This window comes from Bombus flavifrons, chromosome 7 (assembly GCF_040668555.2).
Source record: "Bombus flavifrons isolate JBK064 chromosome 7, iyBomFlav1_principal, whole genome shotgun sequence".
Lineage (NCBI taxonomy): Eukaryota > Metazoa > Arthropoda > Insecta > Hymenoptera > Apidae > Bombus > Bombus flavifrons.
Window position 1 is genome coordinate 9505098 of NC_138448.1, and position 23824 is coordinate 9528921.

General features: G+C 34.8%; 1 protein-coding gene across 1 annotated transcript in view; it reads right to left on the bottom strand.

The window, feature by feature from the left end:
* The window catches only part of LOC138181541 (UDP-glucosyltransferase 2-like), a 59160-nt gene extending 35503 nt beyond the window's left edge, over nt 1–23657 (bottom strand). The window contains exons 1-3 of the mRNA XM_069116400.1: nt 22898–23657; nt 21727–22157; nt 17199–17418 (exon numbers count right to left, since the gene is read on the bottom strand). Coding sequence (XP_068972501.1) covers nt 17199–17418; nt 21727–22157; nt 22898–23517 — 1271 coding nt within the window. The 5' untranslated portion in view covers nt 23518–23657. The remainder of the gene's footprint in view (nt 1–17198; nt 17419–21726; nt 22158–22897) is intronic.
* Between the last annotated feature and the right edge of the window lie 167 nt (nt 23658–23824).

Here is a 23824-nt window from a genome sequence, read left to right on the forward strand (position 1 = left end):
CCTCGCTTACCACACTGAAAAAATTGTTCCCGCGATATATCGGCTCACGGTCGCTCAGTTCTTTCAAACCGTAGCGTGACGTACTCGGTCGCGCGTATTCCGGGTACGTGCGGGTCAACGTGCACTGGACAAATCTTTGGATTCGTAAGTCGCCCCAAGCACACCTCTGTGGTTAGTAACTGCTCGAAAACTGCCCGTCGTTTGCCTCGAAACACGGGAGTTGTCATCGCACTGGTGATACCTGCGATCCGCCATACTGTCCGATTGGTACTTCGGTACTCGGGCAGAGACCTGCATTTCACGTCCTCCGTAATCCTGTTTATGTGAAAAACTCGCGGGCGGGGGGACCCCACTGTGCAGTTGGGGTAATGCCTTCGTAATCCTGATCAGCGGTCCATCCTCGTGAGTGGACCCCACTGTTCAGTTGAGGCCTCTTGCCTTCGTAATCCTGTTCAGCGGTCCCTCCCCGGGTTTTCACTTGTTTCAGTTGGAGTGTGTTAAATTGCAGGCCTGTTTGCTGGGTCACTAGTATCATCGGTCGGTGCCATCGACCATGATAAGATCCAGACGACTTGACAGGAATCGAGAGAAGGTCAATGCTTGGGCTTTCCGCTGAACCTTAGAGTTATCTGGTACACGGGAGTACGTCGCGTAGGTTTGTTAGTTCTTTCGAGAGATCGCGATCTCGTTCGTTTCGGGCGCGCCGCGATTTTTTCCTTTATCGTCTGATACATCGGGCATCTTCTTGTTTTCTCATTTTTAAGGGAAACTTATTAAAATCACGTTAGAGTTTATAACTTTTCAATATCTTCAATATCTTATAGTGTCGCAAAAGTAGAACGTTAAACAGTTTAGTACAGCGACTCGCATGTCCCTTCTGCAAGACACGAAATGGTATATACAGTGTCAGTAGCTTCATTTTCTTCTTTTCGTTCCAAGTTAGATAAATGTGTCTTTGATACCGAATGCTGCCAATAGGGATGCGAATTATTGTATAATATTTGTACTGATCGATGTAACCGTTGTGTGGGAGATGAATGTTGCGTTGTGTGGGAGATAGATGTTGCGTTACGTATGCTTTGTTCTACGTTTGTAAAGATTCGTGTAACTGCTGCGTAGGAGATAGGTGTTTCGCGGTTAGGCTACGAAATGACTATCTCTTTACGCAGGCCCATGGTCAAGTAGAGTCAAAACTCGACATTCTGCCAATAGGCTGAATGTCGAGATCGATGTGTGGTGTTAAATAACTCATGGGCGGGTCTCGTGCGTAGTCACCTCCTCGTGGTGAGACCTGGTAATTGGCATCGTTTTCCAAAAATTAATCAGTTGTTTAAACTTTGGAAAACGATACCAAGCCAAGAACTACGCAACAGTCCAGTTTGGATCACCAAAAAAAGAATTTTGGATGATCTAGACTGGACTGCACTATTAATTTATAACATTTAAGCAATTAATTTACCTCATTTAAGTCGTGAATTTACAACATCTAAGCCACTAATTCATAACATTTAAGCTATTAATTTTTACATTTAAACCATTAATTCCTAACACTCAAACTATTAATTTATAACACTTAAGCTATTAATTTACAACATTTAAGCAAATAATTAACAACGATTAAACTATTAATTTATAACAATTGAAACATTAATTGACAACATTTAAAACATTAATTTACAAGAATCAAACAATTCTTCAAGGAATCAATAAGTCTGTCCCAAATAGCCTAATAGATCGACAGATTTAACGAAGAAATACCTAACCGTGATTACAGCCAATTAGATCATATTATTCGCTACATAATTAATAACTGTATCACGTACAGCGATGCAGGCGGTATTGAAGAAATAAAGCCATTTTATGTTACAACTATAACGAGTAAATTTACTCGCTTAACTTGAGAAGAATTAAAATGGTACCTGACTTTTAAATAAGCATTAAATAAGAATTTTAAATATCGCAAACAGTGATGTAGGTGTTATTCAAGAAAAAAGAACATTTTATTTTTTAATTAGCACGAATAGATGAACGAAAGTCGATAATATAATATAACGCATAATATGATTGTTATCTGTCTGATTATTTAATACCTTAATTAATATCACAGTAACGTTATCGACTGCCGTTAGGCTTTTTTTCCCCTTTTCGTTCAAACTAATTGATAGTCGAAAACTAGTATTTTCAAGAAGTGTGAATTTAGTCTTAGTTTGCAGAAACTATTAAAATGATAAAAATAGATATCGTATTAAATCGTTAAAGACGCCAATTTACGATAAAAATTAAGAAATTGTTCAATATGATTTTGTTATAATAGGAAAACCGTCGATTGCAATGTCAAAAGATCGTTACCGTTTGATTGACATCTCGTCACTTTGTCAAGGTATATAAGGAACACGGAAGTCGCGCGCGAGCTCTTTTGTGCCTGAACTTCCGGAGAGTGAACATCGAAGAAGAAGTTAAATAAAAGGTAAATAAAAAAAATATCAAATAATAACATTGAAGCCAGTAATTTGTAACGTCTAAAGCATTAATTTACAACACTTAAGCTATTAATTTATAACATTTAAGCAATTAATTTCTAACATTTAACCTATTAATTTATTACATATAAGCCATTAATTTATAACATTTAAACTATTAATTTATAACATTTAAGCTATTAATTTATAACATTTAAGCTATTAAGTTATAACATATAAACTGTTATTTTATACATTTGAGCCATTAATTTTTAACATTTAAACTATTAATTTATAACATTCAAGCCATTAATTTATAACATTTAAGCAATTAATTTCTAACATTTAAATTATTAATTTATTACATATAAGCCATTAATTTATAACATATAAGTTATTAATTTATAACATTTAAACCATTAATTTGTAACTCTACATTCATTGATTTAAATCAGTACCATCAATTCGTAGTGAGTGAATTAATGATTTATTTTGTTTTATTTTATTAACGAAATCTTTCAGGTCCCAGATGTGCTATTTTATTTCTATATAGCATTATTTTTTAATTTTAAATACAGTACTTAATTTTTAACTTCACTATTTTGTATAAAAGCAGCGGTAACACAGAGCGTAAATTTAAGATGTAATTTTCCATGTCTGCTAAAAACCAAGAAAACAACATCATATTCATCGAATCAAGGAAGCAAGTGTAGTTTAACCGAAGGCAACGACATCTTATCTGTAGCTGCACATGAGTCAGAGGACATTTCAAATCATGTTGTTGTTTTTTCTCGGAGTATCAACACCGTTAGATTACAAGTAATGAAAGAACAAATAAACTCCGGGCAAAACAACGTCGCCGCTATAATGTCGCTTTATTATAAAATAATTTTACATCTTCCAATGCTTAAAAACTCTTTATGTAAATGGGACCCAAAAGTAGTTACCTCCTCGTGGTGGGTCCCGGTAATTGGTATCGTTTTCCAAATAATAATACACCAAGTACTATTTTGAATATTAGTATTATTATTTGAAAACGATATCAAGCTAAAAACTACATGAGTATAGTCAGGTCTTGATCATCCAAAATAGTTTTGGTGATCTAGACTGGACTAATAACCCCCCGCGGGGGCACCGTGGGACATCGTGGGACATCGCAGGACACCGTGGGATGCGAGCGTTTTAGCCTTAATTAATCATAAGATAGATACCTATGTTATGTGCAATGTAAGCTTATTCTGTACGAAGATACTTATCTATCTTGGAACGAAAAATAAAGATCTCGTCTCTCTTGATCCCCTCGCTCACCACACTGAAAAAATTGTTCCCGCGATATATCGGTTCACGGTCGCTCAGTTCTTTCAAACCGTAGCGTGACGTACTCGTTCGCGCGTATTCCGGGTACGTGCGGGTCAACGTGCACTGGACAAATCTTTGGATTCGTAAGTCGCCCCAAGCACACCTCTGTGGTTAGTAACTGCTCGAAAACTGCCCGTCGTTTGCCTCGAATCGCGGGAGTTGTCATCGCACTGGTGATACCTGCGATCCGCCATACTGTCCGATTGGTACTTCGGTACTCGGGCAGAGACCTGCATTTCACGTCCTCCGTAATCCTGTTTATGTGAAAAACTCGCGGGCGGGGGGACCCCACTGTGCAGTTGGGGTAATGCCTTCGTAATCCTGATCAGCGGTCCATCCTCGTGAGTGGACCCCACTGTTCAGTTGAGGCCTCTTGCCTTCGTAATCCTGTTCAGCGGTCCCTCCCCGGGTTCTCACTTGTTTCAGTTGGAGTGTGTTAAATTGCAGGCCTGTTTGTTGGGTCACTAGTATCATCGGTCTTTGCCATCGACCGTGATAAGATCCAGACTACTTGACAGGTATCGAGAGAAGGTCAATGCTTGGGCTTTCCGCCGAGCCTTAGAGTTATCTGGTGCACGGGAGTACGTCGCGTAGGTTTGTTAGTTCTTTCGAGAGATCGCGATCTCGTTCGCTACGGGCGCGCCGCGATTTTTTCCTTTATCATCAGATTCATCGGGCACTTCTTGTTTTCCCATTTTTAAGGGAAACTTATTGAAATCACGTTATAGTTTATAACTTTTCAATATCTTCAATATCTTATAGTGTCGAAAAAGTAGAACGTTAAACAGTTTAGTACAGCGACTCGCATGTCCCTTCTGCAAGACACGAAATGGTATATACAGTGTCAATAGCTTCATTTTTTTTCTTTTCGTTCCAAGTTAGATAAATGTGTCTTTGATACCGAATGCTGCCAGTAGGGATGCGAATTATTGTATAATATTTGTACTGATCGATGTAACCGTTGTGTGGGAGATAGATGTTGCGTTACGTATGCTTTGTTCTACGTTTGTAAAGATTCATGTAAGCGCTGCGTTGGAGATGTGTGTTTCGCAGTTAGACTACGAAACAACTATTTCTTTACGCAGGCCCATGGTCAAGTAGAGTCAAAACTCGACATTCTGCCAGTAGGTTGAATGTCGAGGTCGATGTGTAGTGTTAAATAACCCATGGGCGGGTCTCGTGCGTAGTCACCTCCTCGTGGTGAGACCTGGTAATTGGCATCGTTTCTCAAAAATTAATCAGTTGATTAATATTTGGAAAACGATACCAAGCCAAGAACTACGCAACAGTCCAGTTTGGATCACCAAAAGCCTCTAAATGAATTTTGGATGATCTACACTGGACTGCACTATTAATTTATAACATTTAAGCCATTAATTTGTAACTCTACATCCATTGATTTAAATCAATACCATCAACTCGTAGTGAGTGAATTAATGATTTATTTTGTTTTATTTTATTAACGGAATCCACCAAGTCTTTGAAGTGCTATTTTATTTCTATATAGCACTATTTTTTAATTTTAAATACAGTATTTAATCTCTCATTTCATTATTTCGTATAAAACCTGTGGTAACACAGAGTTCAATTTTAAGATATAATTTTCCATTTCTGCTCAAAATCAAGGCGACAACACCATATTCATGGAATCAAGGAAGCAAGTGCAATTTAACGGAAGGCAACTACATCTTATAATTTGTCCATACGCGCTACAATTGGTACCTCGCATAGTTTCGTTTCTTCGATGATAAGTTCAAAATTCAAGTACGATTATGCGGATCCACGTACTACAGCTATTCTAATTAATAAATTTCAATACACGCCACTTCTTTATTATAAAATAATTTTACATCTCTGCTTGTAATGCTTAGAAACTCTTTATGTAAATGGGACCCAAAAGTAGTTACCTCCTCGTGGTGGGTCCCGGTAATTGGTATCGTTTTCCAAATAATAATACACCAAGTACTATTTTGAATATTAGTATTATTATTTGAAAACGATATCAAGCTAAAAACTACATGAGTATAGTCTGGTCTTGATCATCCAAAATAGTTTTGGTGATCTAGACTGGACTAATAACCCCCCGCGGGGGCACCGTGGGACATCGTGGGACATCGCAGGACACCGTGGGATGCGAGCGTTTTAGCCTTAATTAATCATAAGATAGATACCTATGTTATGTGCAATGTAAGCTCATTCTGTACGAAGATACTTATCTATCTTGGAACGAAAAATAAAGATCTCGTCTCTCTTGATCCCCTCGCTCACCACACTGAAAAAATTGTTCCCGCGATATATCGGTTCACGGTCGCTCAGTTCTTTCAAACCGTAGCGTGACGTACTCGTTCGCGCGTATTCCGGGTACGTGCGGGTCAACGTGCACTGGACAAATCTTTGGATTCGTAAGTCGCCCCAAGCACACCTCTGTGGTTAGTAACTGCTCGAAAACTGCCCGTCGTTTGCCTCGAATCGCGGGAGTTGTCATCGCACTGGTGATACCTGCGATCCGCCATACTGTCCGATTGGTACTTCGGTACTCGGGCAGAGACCTGCATTTCACGTCCTCCGTAATCCTGTTTATGTGAAAAACTCGCGGGCGGGGGGACCCCACTGTGCAGTTGGGGTAATGCCTTCGTAATCCTGATCAGCGGTCCATCCTCGTGAGTGGACCCCACTGTTCAGTTGAGGCCTCTTGCCTTCGTAATCCTGTTCAGCGGTCCCTCCCCGGGTTCTCACTTGTTTCAGTTGGAGTGTGTTAAATTGCAGGCCTGTTTGTTGGGTCACTAGTATCATCGGTCTTTGCCATCGACCGTGATAAGATCCAGACTACTTGACAGGTATCGAGAGAAGGTCAATGCTTGGGCTTTCCGCCGAGCCTTAGAGTTATCTGGTGCACGGGAGTACGTCGCGTAGGTTTATTAGTTCTTTCGAGAGATCGCGATCTCGTTCGCTACGGGCGCGCCGCGATTTTTTCCTTTATCATCAGATTCATCGGGCACTTCTTGTTTTCCCATTTTTAAGGGAAACTTATTGAAATCACGTTATAGTTTATAACTTTTCAATATCTTCAATATCTTATAGTGTCGCAAAAGTAGAACGTTAAACAGTTTAGTACAGCGACTCGCATGTCCCTTCTGCAAGACACGAAATGGTATATACAGTGTCAATAGCTTCATTTTTTTCTTTTCGTTCCAAGTTAGATAAATGTGTCTTTGATACCGAATGCTGCCAGTAGGGATGCGAATAATTGTATAATATTTGTACTGATCGATGTAGCCGTTGTGTGGGAGATAGATGTTGCGTTACGTATGCTTTGTTCTACGTTTGTAAAGATTCATGTAAGCGCTGCGTTGGAGATATGTGTTTCGCAGTTAGACTACGAAACAACTATTTCTTTACGCAGGCCCATGGTCAAGTAGAGTCAAAACTCGACATTCTGCCAGTAGGTTGAATGTCGAGGTCGATGTGTAGTGTTAAATAACCCATGGGCGGGTCTCGTGCGTAGTCACCTCCTCGTGGTGAGACCTGGTAATTGGCATCGTTTCTCAAAAATTAATCAGTTGATTAATATTTGGAAAACGATACCAAGCCAAGAACTACGCAACAGTCCAGTTTGGATCACCAAAAGCCTCTAAATGAATTTTGGATGATCTACACTGGACTGCACCGTGGGACATCGTTGGACACGATTGGTCCAGTTTGAATCTCCAAAAGCCGCCAAGAGAATTTTGGATAATCTAGATCAGATTGTAACGTGAGACTACGTGGGACATCGTGGGACATCGTGGGTCATCGTGGGATAGCGTGGGATACCGTTGCTCCAGTTGGGGTCACCTCCTCGCGGTGAGATTTGGAATGTGGCACCGTTTTTAAAAAATTAATCTTTATACGGCGTAATTACGTTGTTTTTCCGTGAGTTAGTTAATCTTTGGCAAAACCATTGCAAGCCAAGGACTACGCTAACATAGTCTGGTCTAGGTCATCAAATTTTTCAAATTATTTTGGTGATCTAAGCTGCATTGACAAGGCGTTGTGAGATGCCATGGAATATCGCAAGGACATCGTGGGGTAGCTATGTCTTAGTTTTTATTAAATTTTCACTTCTAATTAAGTTTGATAATGTTTGTAATGATTTGTGTTGTCGTTCTATAGAAAACTTATTTTACATGGTGCATGTTTGCTTTTAAGATTTTGTAGATCCATGTAATCGCCATCTAGGAGATATATATTATGTCATATATGCTTACTTTCAAGATTGTAAATATCCATGTGGTCATTCTATGCGTGATAGCTGGTGCGTAACGTTTGCTTAATTTTAAGTTTTAGATTTAACCATTAGTCGTAATTTTCAAGTTAAGTAGCCAAGGTCTTAACTTTAATTGATCATAATATAGGTCTTATACCTTAGTAAGGTACCTTAATAATCCTACGTACCTCAGTAAATTATTAGCATCCGCCGTGAGACGTCGCGTACCGTCGTGGCGCATCGCTGGGATTTGGGATCATCGCAGGGCATCGCGCGTGGGATGAGTGCGTTTTAATTTTAATTAAATCTAAGATATATATATATCTGCTAGGCTAAGTCCATTGTACGTGCTGCTTGTACAGAAGCGAAAAATTAAGGGCTCCTTTATTTAATCCTTTTAAATATGAAATTATTAAATGAAACAATTGATTTCACAAAGTGTTTCTAGTTGCAGCTTTTAAACTTCGCAGCAAGTTAAAGTCCTTCATACGAAAGGTTGCCGGTATGACTGTAATTTAATGTACTTTAGTTTAAGTAAGTTTTAGTTCTGAGACTTCGATTAAGTTAATTTTAAGCCTCATTGTTGGACGGTAAAGGCGGACGAGAAACAGCGGAGGACTTAATCTTTGTTTTAAGTTTTAATTTTAAACCTTAGTCCAAGTCTTAATTTTAAGTCCAAGTTATAAACATTAATTTTAGAATTAATTTTTTAAGTCTTAGGTTTAAGCCTTAGTTTTAAGCCTTGTTTTTATGTTTCAAGTCAGGTCAGCATTACTGTCAAGTTTTAATTTGAAGTCGCGTCGCATTTGTTTTACGCCTTAGTTTTAGTTTATTTGTGAAGATTGACGTATTTAATTGATATACTTATCCACAAGAACAAGATTTTGGCGATCATTTTGCTCTTTTTGTTGATTTTTTGCTATTTTCATAGGCCGTAATTTGTTTATTTGAATTATCAAGTTTCAATATAAACCACAACTACATTGCATCGGTGACGTCGTATGTGGTACAAAAATAATAAGTATCACGTCTGTTCTCACATCTCTTTTAAACAAATTGGATTTGATTTGAAGATATAGTAATTACAATACTATTAAAACAATGCGACAAATAGTATACAAATTTTCTTTTTCTTTTTTTGGTAATTCGTAGTTAAGTCATTATTAATACATTCTTATCAACGCAGAATCTTCACTTTAACAAATCAGTTTCATGATATAATAAAAACAGCTTTGTGATAACTAGAAATTTAGTTTCGCTTTTTTTAATTATTTTACATTAACAGAATAGAAATTCTTTTAGTTCCAGTGTAAAGTAGGAATATGATTTAAGATTTCCGGATATTAATAATAGCGTAATGTAACAACATGAATTCAAGATTTTACAGTTAATATTATTATCTATTTAAATTGTAATAATTATAAAAACCAACGGAGACTGATTAATCTTTTACTATTAGCAAAATAGGCAACACTAATGCTAGTCATGTGAAAGACGGTCATTTGGAAATTGCCAAGTTTATTCTTTTACTAGCTCCTAGTTCGAAACCAAAAAGTTACCAGGATGAAAATGTGCGATGCGAAGTTTATTCTTTCAACTCGCGATATTGTTCGCAAATGCAACTTCATCTCAGAACACAACATAAACGGTCTTTCATGAAAGTTAAATGAGTGAACGAGGCTCATTAGACAGTAACAGCTCATCCTCTTCCTGTTGTTTCTTGTTGTCATGTCACAATGAGAAAAAGATCATAGAACGAGCTAATGAGCGCAGGAGGAACGAACTAGACTCGTCTAGTTTCAGTAAACTGATTAGTTTGACAAAAGTAACGTTCCGTGAATTGCGCCTCAATTAACAATACCTAATTATGATCATAAAATCATAATCATAGAATTGCTAAAAATCGAAGTTCTGGAAGTAGGGAGCGTGTTAAGTTTATGGATTGTGGTTAACCTGACAGACAGATGAGAAGTCTCTTTATAATCATCTTTGGTAGAGCTTTCAACTAGGACGAGTGTGAGGTATTTTCGAAATCGTTGATTATATTAGAAAAAACTTAAATTTTTAACTGATTTTGTTTTAATTCGATTGAAGATAATCAACAATTTTATAATTCTTTCAAATCTAATATATCTAAAATTTTTTTAATTCCGATATATTGAGCAAAATGGAAGAACTAAGTCGGTTAACGAGAAAGAAAAATCATAAACATTTGCATTTAAAGAACTATTGATACGTATCCCTCTGTACTTCTAGTTTAGTTTCATATTTCAAAGCAATTTCTCGCTACGATAAATTATTTCAATGCGAACTTCTTTTAGCTCTTTGATTGCTTTTCTGTGAGTTTAGTTGGAAGATTGAGGATTTTTAACGTTTTATAATAGGAGTCTGTCAAAGAAAAGGAGGTCATTAAAGATGTGTAAAAATATATTATTAAGATATATAGGATATATAAAAATATCTGTTGTATTATAATATGCAGTATAATTAAACATATTATGATAAAACTTATTATCGAAGAAACAAAAATATTAGACAACAATGGCAATATTCATAAGACACGTTATATATGTATATTTAGTAAAATTTAAATTCTGCGATAAGATAATACGATGTTTCGATGAAATATAAGAATAATATCAACGATTATAAATAAAATAACAAAAGGAAATCTACGATAACGTAAATGGACGAATTCTAAATCATTGCAATCTCAAAACAAAATATACACTTTGGAACATTTAATGTGTTACTTTCAATCCAAATATATCCTATATTGTTTAAAATATTCTGTATTTTACTTTCGTGAAGTGTAACATTTTGTGAAGATATAAAAGAAGAAATAAAGATTGCAAATAAAAATTTATCTAAAAATGAATATGATCTTATTTATAGAATTTATAGCACTCTTATTTATAATGTTCAAAATTAATTAGTGTATATAATGAATGCTTTATATATATGTACAATATTTCCCGTAGTGGGGTGGCGTTGACAGTCTCTTTGAACATAGTCAATGCGTTCAACACCATACCCTGGGGTGGGATAGTAGAGGCTGTTGAATTCTTCGAGGTGCCTCCCTATTTTATTCGTGTCATCCAGGCCCACCTGAGCGACAGGTACCTACGAAACATAGGAAGGAAGGTGACGAACACCTGTCACCACTGCGGAGAGTGCGAGGTCACGGCCCAGCACACGCTAGAGTTTTGTCCGGTGTGGGAAGTCCCCCGCCATGTCCTGCGACTCGCAATTGGCGAGAGTTTGGGCCCCTTGTCAGTCGTAGAAGCGATGCTGAAGAGTTCCTCGCGGTCCGCTCCTATTGCGAAGAAACAATGCTCGCAAAGAAGCGGGCACAGTGGGAAAGGGTAAGCACTTCTCACCCTTGTAAGGTCTCGCACCGCCCTAGGTGATCATAGGGGTCATCACGCCAAGAAGGTTCTGGGTCCTCCTCGGACTTGCACGACGGTCCAGGGGATGACGTTGAGAGGTGTGGTCACAACGCTCACATTAGACCTAAGGATAGGAGAAAACGCAAGAGTTCTCCGGTAGCAATTTGAAAGAGGTCCCGGAGCACTCCTTTTAAGCGTTAAGTAGGGTCCATAGGGATTTCCCCAGGTGTAAAAAAAATATATATGTACAATTCTCCTTACATTTCCTTGAAACTTAACACCATATAAAATATTAATACTTTAGTTTATAGAAATATCGTTATATATTGATATTATTATGTGTATAATTATAATGAACTATATACATTTTTTAAAGTAATACAAAAAGCAACGCAGCAAAAAGCAAAAGCATACAACTAGATAAAAATATATTGAGATATAAAACTTTATTTTTAATTCCTGTTTGACAGAAAAAATATATCAAAGAAACTTTTCGTTCCGTACTGCTACGATAGTAATGCTTCAAAAAACTTGCATGTCCTTTTTTAATGTAATTCTCGTACAGAGGAGTGTAAAGAATACTTTGACGTAGCAACACGTGCGCGGTTGGAATCAAGCCTGGAAAGCAGGTCAAAGCAATATGTACGTTTCATTCAAATTAATAGTATGCTCGACATTCGTCTGAACTATGTGACTGAAATTATAATATTATAATATAAATAAAATATGTTCCACGATATACGTGTTCGTTGCCCGAAAATGAACAAAATAATGCTCCGAAATGTGTAAAAATTACGTTTCATACGTTTCTACAAACAATATCCACGAACGTTTGACATATCAGGAATTTAAAAGATTTCATTTACGCACATTTGATTTATTTCTGTATGAGGCATCATCCTCCAGCCACCTGTACCATCTCAGCCGTATTCTGTATATTTAATCATGACATTTATAAAGAAACTAATTCGATTATCTTTAAATGTCACATTTTTTTAAGCATCTCTGATTTAATAATATCAAAGGGAAGAAATTTGTTAACGAACCACGTTTACGGAAAGCAAGAGACCCCGTCTCGTTATAAATTTGGCTAAATTAATATGGCGCATTTATTTCGTATTCCTGGTCGCCTCGGGATTTATTCGACGGCCGGGAAGTCTAAACACTTTATTAGATTGCATTCAGAGTCGCGAAAGAGACGCGATTTCCCCCAATTTATAACTGCGCTTTTATTCTCTGAGCGGTAGATGCGCGGCTGACTTTTCCGGCTTCCTGTTTTGCTACTTCACGTTCGTGCATACATAATAAAGCACGAGTGATATAACGCTGGAATATGCAAAAGCTTCTTTTCGTCGCGTAAGATGGCACGTATAACTAATATAATGACGTTCTCCTTTCTTTGTTATGGTATTTGAAATTCTAAAGCCGCGGCTTTCGTTATATTTACTGTTTCTCCTATGCAGGTGCGAGATATTTTGTTCGACGAATTTTCGACCGCAGGAAGCGGCCTGAATTTTGGCGAATATGATCTTCTGTTGTAAATATTTGCCTTGTGCATGTTTGATTTGTATAATATTATGTGTAACATCGTCATATTACAGTAATTATACATTTACTGTATATATTTACTCAAATTACGCGTTATTACGCGCTGTATTGGATTTTAATTGAAAATATTAATTTATCACAAGACCGTTTCAAGGAAAAATCATACCTTGCATTGTAATCTTCATTTTTAGACTTTAAATTTAGGAACAAAAATTCGATCTATGATTTGAGAAAATTCCATCCGTGGATTTTATCTGTGCCATTTATCTGAACGAATGGAACTTCGAGTTTTCTTCACAACTAGGAGGTGACACATACAGGCTTTTCTACAGATACACTTTCCTTTTTCATGAATTTGAACAAGTTTTCTTTTTCTCTTGAAAAACTTATTTCTTGACACTCGCAGTATTTTCTACAAGTACAGTTCAGTTCTTTTTGTTTTCAGAGTATCTCAGATAGATAGAGATATATTCTTCTAAAATATTTTTGTTACATATTCTTGTTCTTGTTCTTCTTTTTCAGAATTAATTTAAAAAATCTGTCTCTTTACTTTTAATCTTGTCTCTTTGATTAAATACGATAAAGTGTCCAATAATAAGGATATTATTATTATATTATTATGTAATATGTATTATGGGAATAATACGTAGTCACTACCGAGAAACTACAAAATTTTGAGCGAAGGAATAAGATAATAAATATAGATCAACCTTTCACGCAGAAAATTTATGAAATTTGAATAGGAGCATATCAAAAATACACAGGAAGTTTCAATATTTTACAACCTGACTATTATCCTAGAAGAAATGTCTCCCTTAAACATACTTCCGTAAGTTTCTACTTTAGTCAGGCAATTTCGTAAAGCGTTCGGCCAAATATTTTATAAGTAAACGCGAGTTTCAAAGCTTTTAAAAGCATTTTCGATGCATTGTCTCAGTCCTCAGTATTGATGATATTGTAAACTGTAGTGTCTCTTAGGCAAAATACATTGGAAAAAGGATGGTTCGCCATAGGAATTTAACTATTTCGTATGTAAATATTTGGTTTTATTCCTCGTTTGTTACTTGATTGCCATATCAAGAAATAATAATTTTAGGAAAACCGAATCGAACTGTTGAAGCAAAAATTGTTTTTTCTATACCAGTAAGTCATTGTTGCAGCAAATGAACAATGTGTATAATACTAGCATCTATTGCTTCAAATCCCATAATACAATATAAATCGGAAATCTATAATAAAATGTTTTCATTTGAAACTTCGTTTCCGAGAAAATCGAGTTTAACAACTTGTCAATCTTGAATGCAGTTTTTTCATTTGAAATCTCGTTTTCCAGGAAATGAAATTTGAAAATTTATCGAATACACATCGTATCGGGCTAAACACGTCGAAACTCGATTTTTACAAGAACGAAATTTCAAATGAAAAAGTTATATTCCGCATGTTCTTAACGTATGAATTATATCTTTATTTAAGTTCCAGAATTTTTCATGAACTTTTGATTTCTCGTATAAGTTGTACGTTGCCAACAGAACGGCGGAAGTTTTTAGTACAAAGCTGCCGTACGAGGTGTAGGTTTCCAGCCAAACGGCTTCGACGTGAAAGTGTTAAGAACTGTAATTTGCGTCCTGAACAACAATGTTAGATCCCTGCTCGACCAGATATTCTCGCCACCACCGTTGTTGTTATAATATAAAGTAGTATAACAAATATTCTTATCTTTTTATATAAAAGCGTGAACAATTATATTATCATTAAAAACGAGTAACAAATGTAGCAAACTGTACAAATGACTCGAAGAAACATTTTTATTTGAAAAATAAATCATTTCTTAGAATCTTGCTCAAGAATAGCAATGTAATTATGATCGTTTCTTATTAATGTCTACTGACACTATTTTTCTTCGACAAAATAATAATTTAAATGATTTATAAACGATCCAAATTGTAAATATAATTGAGATTACCATCGTAGATATGACATCCAACAATAGATATTGATACCATGTTAACTCTACAGCTGCTGTTTTTAAAGAATTTGGTCCATGACGAAGTAAATATTCTATCCAATAAACTCCTTCATCCAATGGCGGTATTGGCCGATCTTTGAACTGCGAAGAAGCTTTTCGCGCCATATCCGTGTAGCTGTGAATTATATCAGAATTATTTGTACCTTCCACCCCATATTCCACATAATATTAAAACTGATTAATAAAATTTTCAAATATTCAATTGCAAGATGATTCTTATTATATTTCATAATAATTTTATTAATTAAATTTTAATTATTATAGATTTATTATGGATTTATTAAATTTGTTACTTCAGTAAACATTAATTTTAATATATTCTCTAAAATATTTGAAAGTACATTCATACTTCATTAAAAATGTAAATTAATGTTAAGTATCTCAATAATGTGATAAAGAACATACACATATTTTATCAAAAATTGTTCGATAATTATTTTGCAATTAATTGAAGGATTTGTTATGTATTAAATTTGCATGACTCTTGGTTTTGAGATAATACACTTTATACTATTGTTTGCAATATACAAATTCTCTGCATCAGCTGCTAACGTAGCCTTTTATTTTATTCTGCAGCTCTACGTAAAACCCTATGTTTAGCTATGAGATGCAAATTTTCTTATCGCGATTCTCTCCGCAAATTTTTTATCTTGTTTATATACGTGTGTAATATACGTATGTAAATTTCACTTGTTAACTGCTCATATATTTTTCAAAACTAATGTAATATTTTAATAACACCTTCTCTATGATAATCAATTAAGTTCAATATTAAGACCAATGATTTAAAGTTTGTAGCTCCTCATTCTCCAATAAAAATTTTTTACGTTTAAGGAAAATGTGAAAGAATCATTATTTAAATGTGCAGTTTCTCATTTCAAGTTTACTCTGAAAACTTTTTTCAAACATTTAAAGCCCCTTTCTCGATCGAAACGAAAGGAAAATTTCATCAAATTTACAAATGTCGAGGAACGCAGCAATGTTAATAAAGAATTGAAAACTAAATAAATTTCAAATTTAGCTTTCAGTACTGACGTCTCTCATTTATTAAACGTTTATTCTACTTAAACGATTCAATACGTCAACAAATGTTTACTCTGTCGACTCGTGTACCAGAAAAAATGATTTGCGTAATTAAAAAACAGCATGATAGTTAAAAAGTTCTCAGCATAATTAAAATTGGCAACTGGAACATTGTTATCCTCGATTTGCACCGAACAATTTCCAATGTTCTTCCAGTTTAAAATATCTCGTACTCGGCTAAAACACGTATCGTATGTAATCTAGTACATTAACTTCATTATTATACTTGATTACCTATCGCGGCAACGATTCAAGTTAACAAGCAAGTTTTCGACTTTGGCTAATTAATCCTATAGACTCGTGCTACAATTTTAATACACCGTTTTTAATAGATGTAATAGATTCACCGACTATGTTCACGGTTGCGCCGATAAAATTTCAAACCGTTTAGATCTGCGATGTTCGCCGACGAAGACGTTTACACTTGGGAGTAATTGTAATCGTTAACAATGATTTGTAGCAGGACAGGCGATTAATGGGGGAGGCAGCGAGGGGAGTTTGCAGTAATTAATGTACGATCGATTCGAAAATCGACGATGAAATTCAGTACGCGTGGCCCGTTTATCGGGAGGCGATTGCTATCTGCCAAATGCATACCGCCGATACAATTGTAATGCAGAAACGTTCCTCCGATGTTACTCTCATCTGTACGGGCGAGAACGTTTAACTGATGTTTACAATTTCCAGATGATGAAGAGTATCTATGCACCGAACATCATACGTCATCTGTGTTTCTTGGAATTTTGGTATAGTTTCTTGGAAAATGAAAATTTTGAAATTTGGAAATTTCATTGAAGAAGGAGTTACTAAAAGTCTCTTCTTTGTAAAAGGTATTGCTAAATATAAATATCTTCGATTATCTCGTAAGTGCCATAATATACTTAATTGAAATACTTTTAAGTAGTTTGTAGAATTTTTTTCAATTGTGCGCATGTAGTCATAAAGGAAAATACGTTATGTCTATAGATAGCTGATGAAGTAAAGCTAGCGGAAAAATCTTTTTGACGTTCTTTCTCTCACTTGATTCTTCGATTCGCTACCCGAACTATGAAATTTCCATTTGCACGAAGAACGAAGATTCTGATTACCTCTTGTTCACGAGCAGTTCGTTCAAAGCGTTCGATACTGGCGCGTATGAAAGTTGACGGTAATCCAGCTTCAGAGCCAACCCCTTTTTCACGAAGTAGGCCATGTTCAAGTGCTGATCTCCAAACAGGGGTATACCGAGAATCGGTACCCCGCAATAAACTGCCTCTTGAGTCCCTAGCAATCCGCCGTGTGTAATAAATAGCCGCACATTCGGGTGACCTGGTAATTTTCAAACCAATAAAGTTAAACCTTTTGTGATATTTTTCCTTTTCTTTTTTTTTTCTCGTGGAGCGATCCCGTGGAAATAATAAATGTTAGGTTCAGTAATAAGAACATATTGCATGGAATGATTTACACATTCCAGGGAGCTATAATGCACATAAAAGTTCGATTTTATAAATATACGTTACTTAGTAATCTGTATTCTTAAGTTACATCTTCATTCACCAAGCGATTGTTGTAACTAGGAATAATAGAAGAACCAAAAAGAATAAGAAACTTATTCAAAAAGACGGCATTGATTACATAATTAAACAAATATTATTCTTCCAGTTGAATAGTTATAGTTTCACATGTGTATATGCCTACATATATTCACAAAAAGACATAACGCCGAAGATACTTCAATTGAAATGAAAAAATATTTTAGGGAAACTTCCTGTAAATACTCCAGGAGATCGCAAGACAACGATTTGAGGGAATAGTGTACCAAGAAATTGAATAATGAACAAATTTGTCAATAACGCTTCGAATCTCGTTTGTGCATCTAAATCAATTACTTGAACAGCGATCGTTTGCATACAAAGCGATCTGATTGCTAACAGCATACGAAATGGAACATGCAGGTAACGTATGTGGAAATTTGGATCCATCCCAAGATTTAACCTAGACCTAGCCTAAATTTAAGCCTGTCCTAATTCACACATTATTCTCCTAGTCCTATAACTTGTTCTTTATTTACGACGTACTAAACCCGTGAATTGTACAGAATTCTATAACGCTCTGAACGTGACACGTATGTCAAATCATACGATATCGCGATATTAAAATACAGCGCTACCTCGATAAGCTTTAATAATAGCTCATATAAACAGATTTTATTCGAAACAAAATAGCTGAACGAACTGCGACCAAAGGAAATTATGTACCGGTTGTCAGTAACATGATTTAGAAATTTTCACAGCTTAACACTCTTTTCACGAATAATAATTAAAGACAGCAAGGTGTTACAAGGTAGATCTCGTTTTTGGGGAATTGAAAATCGTGGCGAATATTTCTGGTCATTTTTCATTATCTATTTTCATATTCATTAAATTAAATGAGATTTTGCAATTTATTTTACATGTTATTTTATCATGTATATATTTATTTTAGTAAAAAAAAAAGCATTGTAAATATTTAATAAATATGGAACGTGATACACAGAGAAATATAAAAATGATCGATAATAAAGGTAAAATTGAAGTTAATTTGAAAAATTATATGGCTCGTTTATTATCATACATCAGAAATGAGTTTTATATGGTGCAAAAAATATATCTAGAAATGTATCTTATTTTTCATATTCTTTAGATGTTCTATTTACTTTAGATGTTATATTCATTTAGTTCGTTGATGTACGATGTACGGAATATTATTGAAGTACTTCTTATAAATTTTCATCTTTCTGTTAATAATAGCAAACATTACACAATCGCAGCTCACTATATATCTATGTAACTACAATTCAAAACATTGATTTGCTCTCCTTTTGAAGGTCCACTTCTTCAGTATTGAACAAACTAATTTTCGGCAGGCAATCTCAGACGAAAGAAAGTTTCGAGTTGCTTTTTGAGGCTTGTTGCTCGACAATAGTGATGCACTTAACCTTATTTTTCAAAGTTCGAGGATTAATTTACTTCTGCATAAGGCACGCTAGCATATCTTTTTTCTAAAGCATTTTTTCTTTAATATAATCTGGAAAAATATCAAAAAAAGTGTTTTGTGTGAAAAATAAAAAATTACTATTCATTTTGTAGTATAGAAAAAATGTACAAGTTAAATACTTGTTTAAAAAATCTTTTTCGTTTATTAGCCATCTGTTATAAATGACCATAAACAAATATTGTAATCTTAAGTTTAAACATAGTACTATGAATGTCTTATTAAATGCAAATATTTTATTTCCAGGAATAAATACATATACGTATTTAGCAGTGCAGCTCTATTGATGTCTAAAATATTCAATTCATAAATTAGTATCCAGTCGCTTTCAAAGGTATTCGTTAATTTTTCAAAATTTATATGCTTCATGACTTTTTTCTACACATTCGCCGGTTCAAAAATTCTGTTGAATAATTCAACGAACTCACATCGTATTTTCTACCATTCTGTTTTCAGTATTTTATAAAACTGATTTCTACTTTACGTTTCCTTTTCACCTTTGGTTCGATATAAATCCCATATGTATTTTAGAATATTTAGGTCAGGGTTTTATGTATTGTAGCATTTTTAATATTTCGATAGCCAGAAAGAATCAAAAACAATGGAAAATTAGTAATAGAGGAAAGAGCATTTAAAGATTAGTCAAGTAGAGATACACGTGTTTTTGACTGATAACGAACTGATATCAATTTTTAGAAGTATCTATAAATTGAAAGAATCCAATTCTTCTGTATTATTTCTATGTATACTTCATGTTTTACTGAAGTATACTAAACTGTACTAAAGATCTAGGTTTCTAAGCGTTGCTTAAAAAGAAGCTTAAATAAGTTTAAAATTTTCACGAGCATAAATTGAAAGATATCACTTTTCCATTAGAAGATAACAGCTATGTACTTCCTTTTGGGGATTCATCTTATTTAATGTTTCCTTAGGACATTTAAAACTACAGAGGTACAGAAACTCGAGGTAGGTCAAACGCTATATAGTTAGCGTTGAATATCATATTATAAAATAAACTACAATTATATCTGACTACACAAAACTGGATTATTGGCAACAAATGGGACGTAGATAGTATATGTAGATAATGTGTATAAAAGGTGCTCGATATTCGGGCAAATTGATCTATAAATTATTTAACGTTAATGCATACTTTAAATCAGTTTTATTCGATTTCAGGGTTCAATATCCGGAATCATAAATGGAGTTGTCGATTGTATGAGAGAATGTACTGTTGTCCTATTGATACGAATACAGATACACGAAACAGATTATTGGTACGAACCAGGAGGTCAAGGGAAAAATCGAAACCTTTGAATTATTTGAAATTCAACTACTCGTTGTAACTGAGGATACACAAAACAAAAATAAATTTTTTCATTTAATTTCACGATAAAAATATAATCTTAAAAGTATTCTTATTCAACGCGCAAAAAATATAAAATCAATGCGCCTAAATTATTAAACTTAAAAGTATACGTATGTTTATTTATATCTTTCAACTTCCTCGTACAAAACAGTGTTATATATTAAAAATAATATATTTTTTGATGTCACTGTAAAAATAAACATTAAATATTCTACGATTATGAATTACTCTAAGTTATTATTACTAATCCTATTGATTAGTGACTATTATTACTTGTTATTAATTAATGATAATAAATGTAAACTATAAGAGAATGATAAACACGATATCTTATATTAAGCAATATATTCTACATTACTATTCTAATACTATCTTCTATATATTTAATAAAAAGGTAATGATAATTTGGTCAGCTTCTACGCCAATACGTCTCCTCTCTTTAAGATAATAGATTTTTTGTCAGTATAATAAACGTTAATAATTACTAAAGAAATAATTACTTCCACTAATTTACATTCAATCTTTCCTCTTTCTTTGATTTATATTCCCTTTTCTCTTTCTATTTTAGGAAAAATATTTCATACGTCACTATATGTAGTTATATCCAGAAAACGTGATGTGATACTTCTAGGCTACAAATTTATGCACAAATGAAATTTATGTATCTTTAATCGGTGCACCCAACAAATATTTTAAATCGTTTTTGTTCTGTCAAAAACAACGACCCTTCGTAGAAACTTTATTCCTAGCTTTCTAGCGACTAGATTTACTCTTACTAAACTTATCTTTTCACGAAAAGAATTATGTAATCAGATCTTTCTTGCGTTACAATTAACTGCTACAGTTTGTATTTTCACGTCGTCTATCGCTTATTTAAGTATCATTAAAGGTACTGACTAGACTAATATTAAAATGAGTACATAGCATAAATATTACTAGAATATGTTCGTCGTTCAGAATTTTACTACATACTTTTACTCCAACATAACGTACTTCTTTCTACATACTTTTTTCTTCCAACATAACATACCTCTGTTCAGTCGATCAACATTTTGCTCATAAATGTACAGATCGAAAACCCGAACCGAGAACACGAGAAAGTTACGGAACCTTCGACACGGAAAGCAGCAAAAACCACGCATAAAAGCATTCGCAGGTTTTTTATGGCCACCATAGGATAATATTCTCTCGATGCTTAAACTTTCCGGTACTAGTAAAGAAGAATATATACGTACACAATATGGAGAGCTGGGGCGCCCATTCGATGCACTTAACGTTCTTGGGCAGCGTGGGCATTTTCCCTCCGGTGCACTTCCATAGTATTTGCTGCGGTACTTGCTCGAATGCTCTGTAAAAAGCTGCTAACGCCTGCTCCGACATGGTGGACGAGTCTATTTGCGATCCTAGACTAAAGTAAATAACACCGTTTTTGCTGTGTGAGTCAAGAAAATTCTGAAGATCTCCAGGCAACGATGGTGGACTTGATGACAGTATGTGAATACCACCCAGTTCCTTGAATCCTGGCGCCAAGGCTCGCGGAGTGCTAACTGCTGCATGTCCGTTTGTTAATACCAATGATATTCTCGATCTTAGAGTGTCAAAGTCGGGCAGATCGTCACCGAAATGTCTTTTGGCAATTTCGTAACCTGGCTTATCTGATAAGTATCTGTAACAGAATTGAAAGTGTCGAGTATTGACACGGCGGATTCCACGTGAAGTAGGTACTCGGTTAAGGAATTAAATTAGAAAATCTGGAAGTACTTTGTTTAACGTTCCGACACGAACAGCATTGGTTACTTCGATTAGAAGATTTATGAAACTTGTTACCCTTCACTCCATTTGAATAATTACTTATTGCATAAATAAAACTACGATTGCAATATTACAAAGAATTCGTAAAAACAAATGTACAAAGTACTATGTTTCATTGAAGGAAGATCATCCATTGGAAGACGACCATGTACACAAATTTTTGTTACATTTTATAAAATAGCCATTCTGATTTAAGTAGTTATAATTTATCATATTATATTTACTTCACAATATGTGAAGCAACAATAAAATACTTGCTACCAATCATGGCATAAAAATTAATTAATCAACGCACCAATTCCGCAGTGAAATTTTTTACGCTTTATTTTAACAAAAATCATTTTGTCATCAGTGTGTACACAAAATTATACTTATTATGTTAAATTCTTGAAAACAAACGAAGCTTATAAATGTCTCATTTCACTTAATTCAATACTACGTATCATCTCTAAACATAATGATCTAGTTTAACATAATTCAACTGCTGATTTCTATATATTTATGGGAAATTTGTAGGTGCAAAAGGATTTTGTATAATATTTTATAACGATTCTACAAAAGTAAACACGATACAGTAGTATTAATTTGCTTCACCTGTATGCAAATTTGGTGACTAGAAAATCCACAAAGTTAATGGATCTCTCAAAGAAATTCATCTGATCTGTTAAACCGTTCATCCAGTACGGGATATAGCTAGGAATTTCAGGATTCCTCATAATCTCGTTCGTCCATGGTAGAATGACGCTACTGGTAGCTCCAACTGCAATCGGTATGTTCAAAGTATGAACAATACCAAGAAAACAATCAGTGGCAAAGAGCTCGATGATGCAAACGTCAAACTTTTCCTTCGTTCGCAGAAGCTTCTTCAACGCCGGATGATTCAGCACAGGATCGCATGATGGCGCACCATGACTAAGTACTCCCCTAAGTACTTCCCATTTAAATGCTTTAAAAGAGTTCGACACTGTCTTGGTGCCAACCAAATTTGGTAGACTCGAACTTATATCAATATCTGTAAAATTAGGCAAAGGCGTTTTCTGAGGGAAAAAGTTCACTGACACTACCTGATGACCATTTTCAGCAAGTTTCTTCAACAATGGCTCGAACACGATGTAGTGACTTTTTGCTTGATGCGGAAATAACACCAAAATTCTTGCACCATTAACACTGAATATTACACAACTAATCACTGATAGTAGAAACTGGAAATTCATTATAACAGCGAATGAATAGAGAGAGAGAAGTTTGACTTTAATGTACAAGAAGAAAGAAATTATTCTCAAAAACTATACATGAGGATTAGGTTGAACATTGCAATACAGTCACTGTGAGGATAGAAGATCGAACGATACGAATGGAATGGCCAAGAAACAGTAATGAAGAAACGATAAGTGCGCGGTGTCGATATGAAATAAACTGTGGCAGTGTAGTTAGTCAAGGTTGTTTCCATATCTACGCACATTTATTATCTTTTTATCGTTGGCATGATACAAATTTGTGTATACGTGAGATTTCTACGAA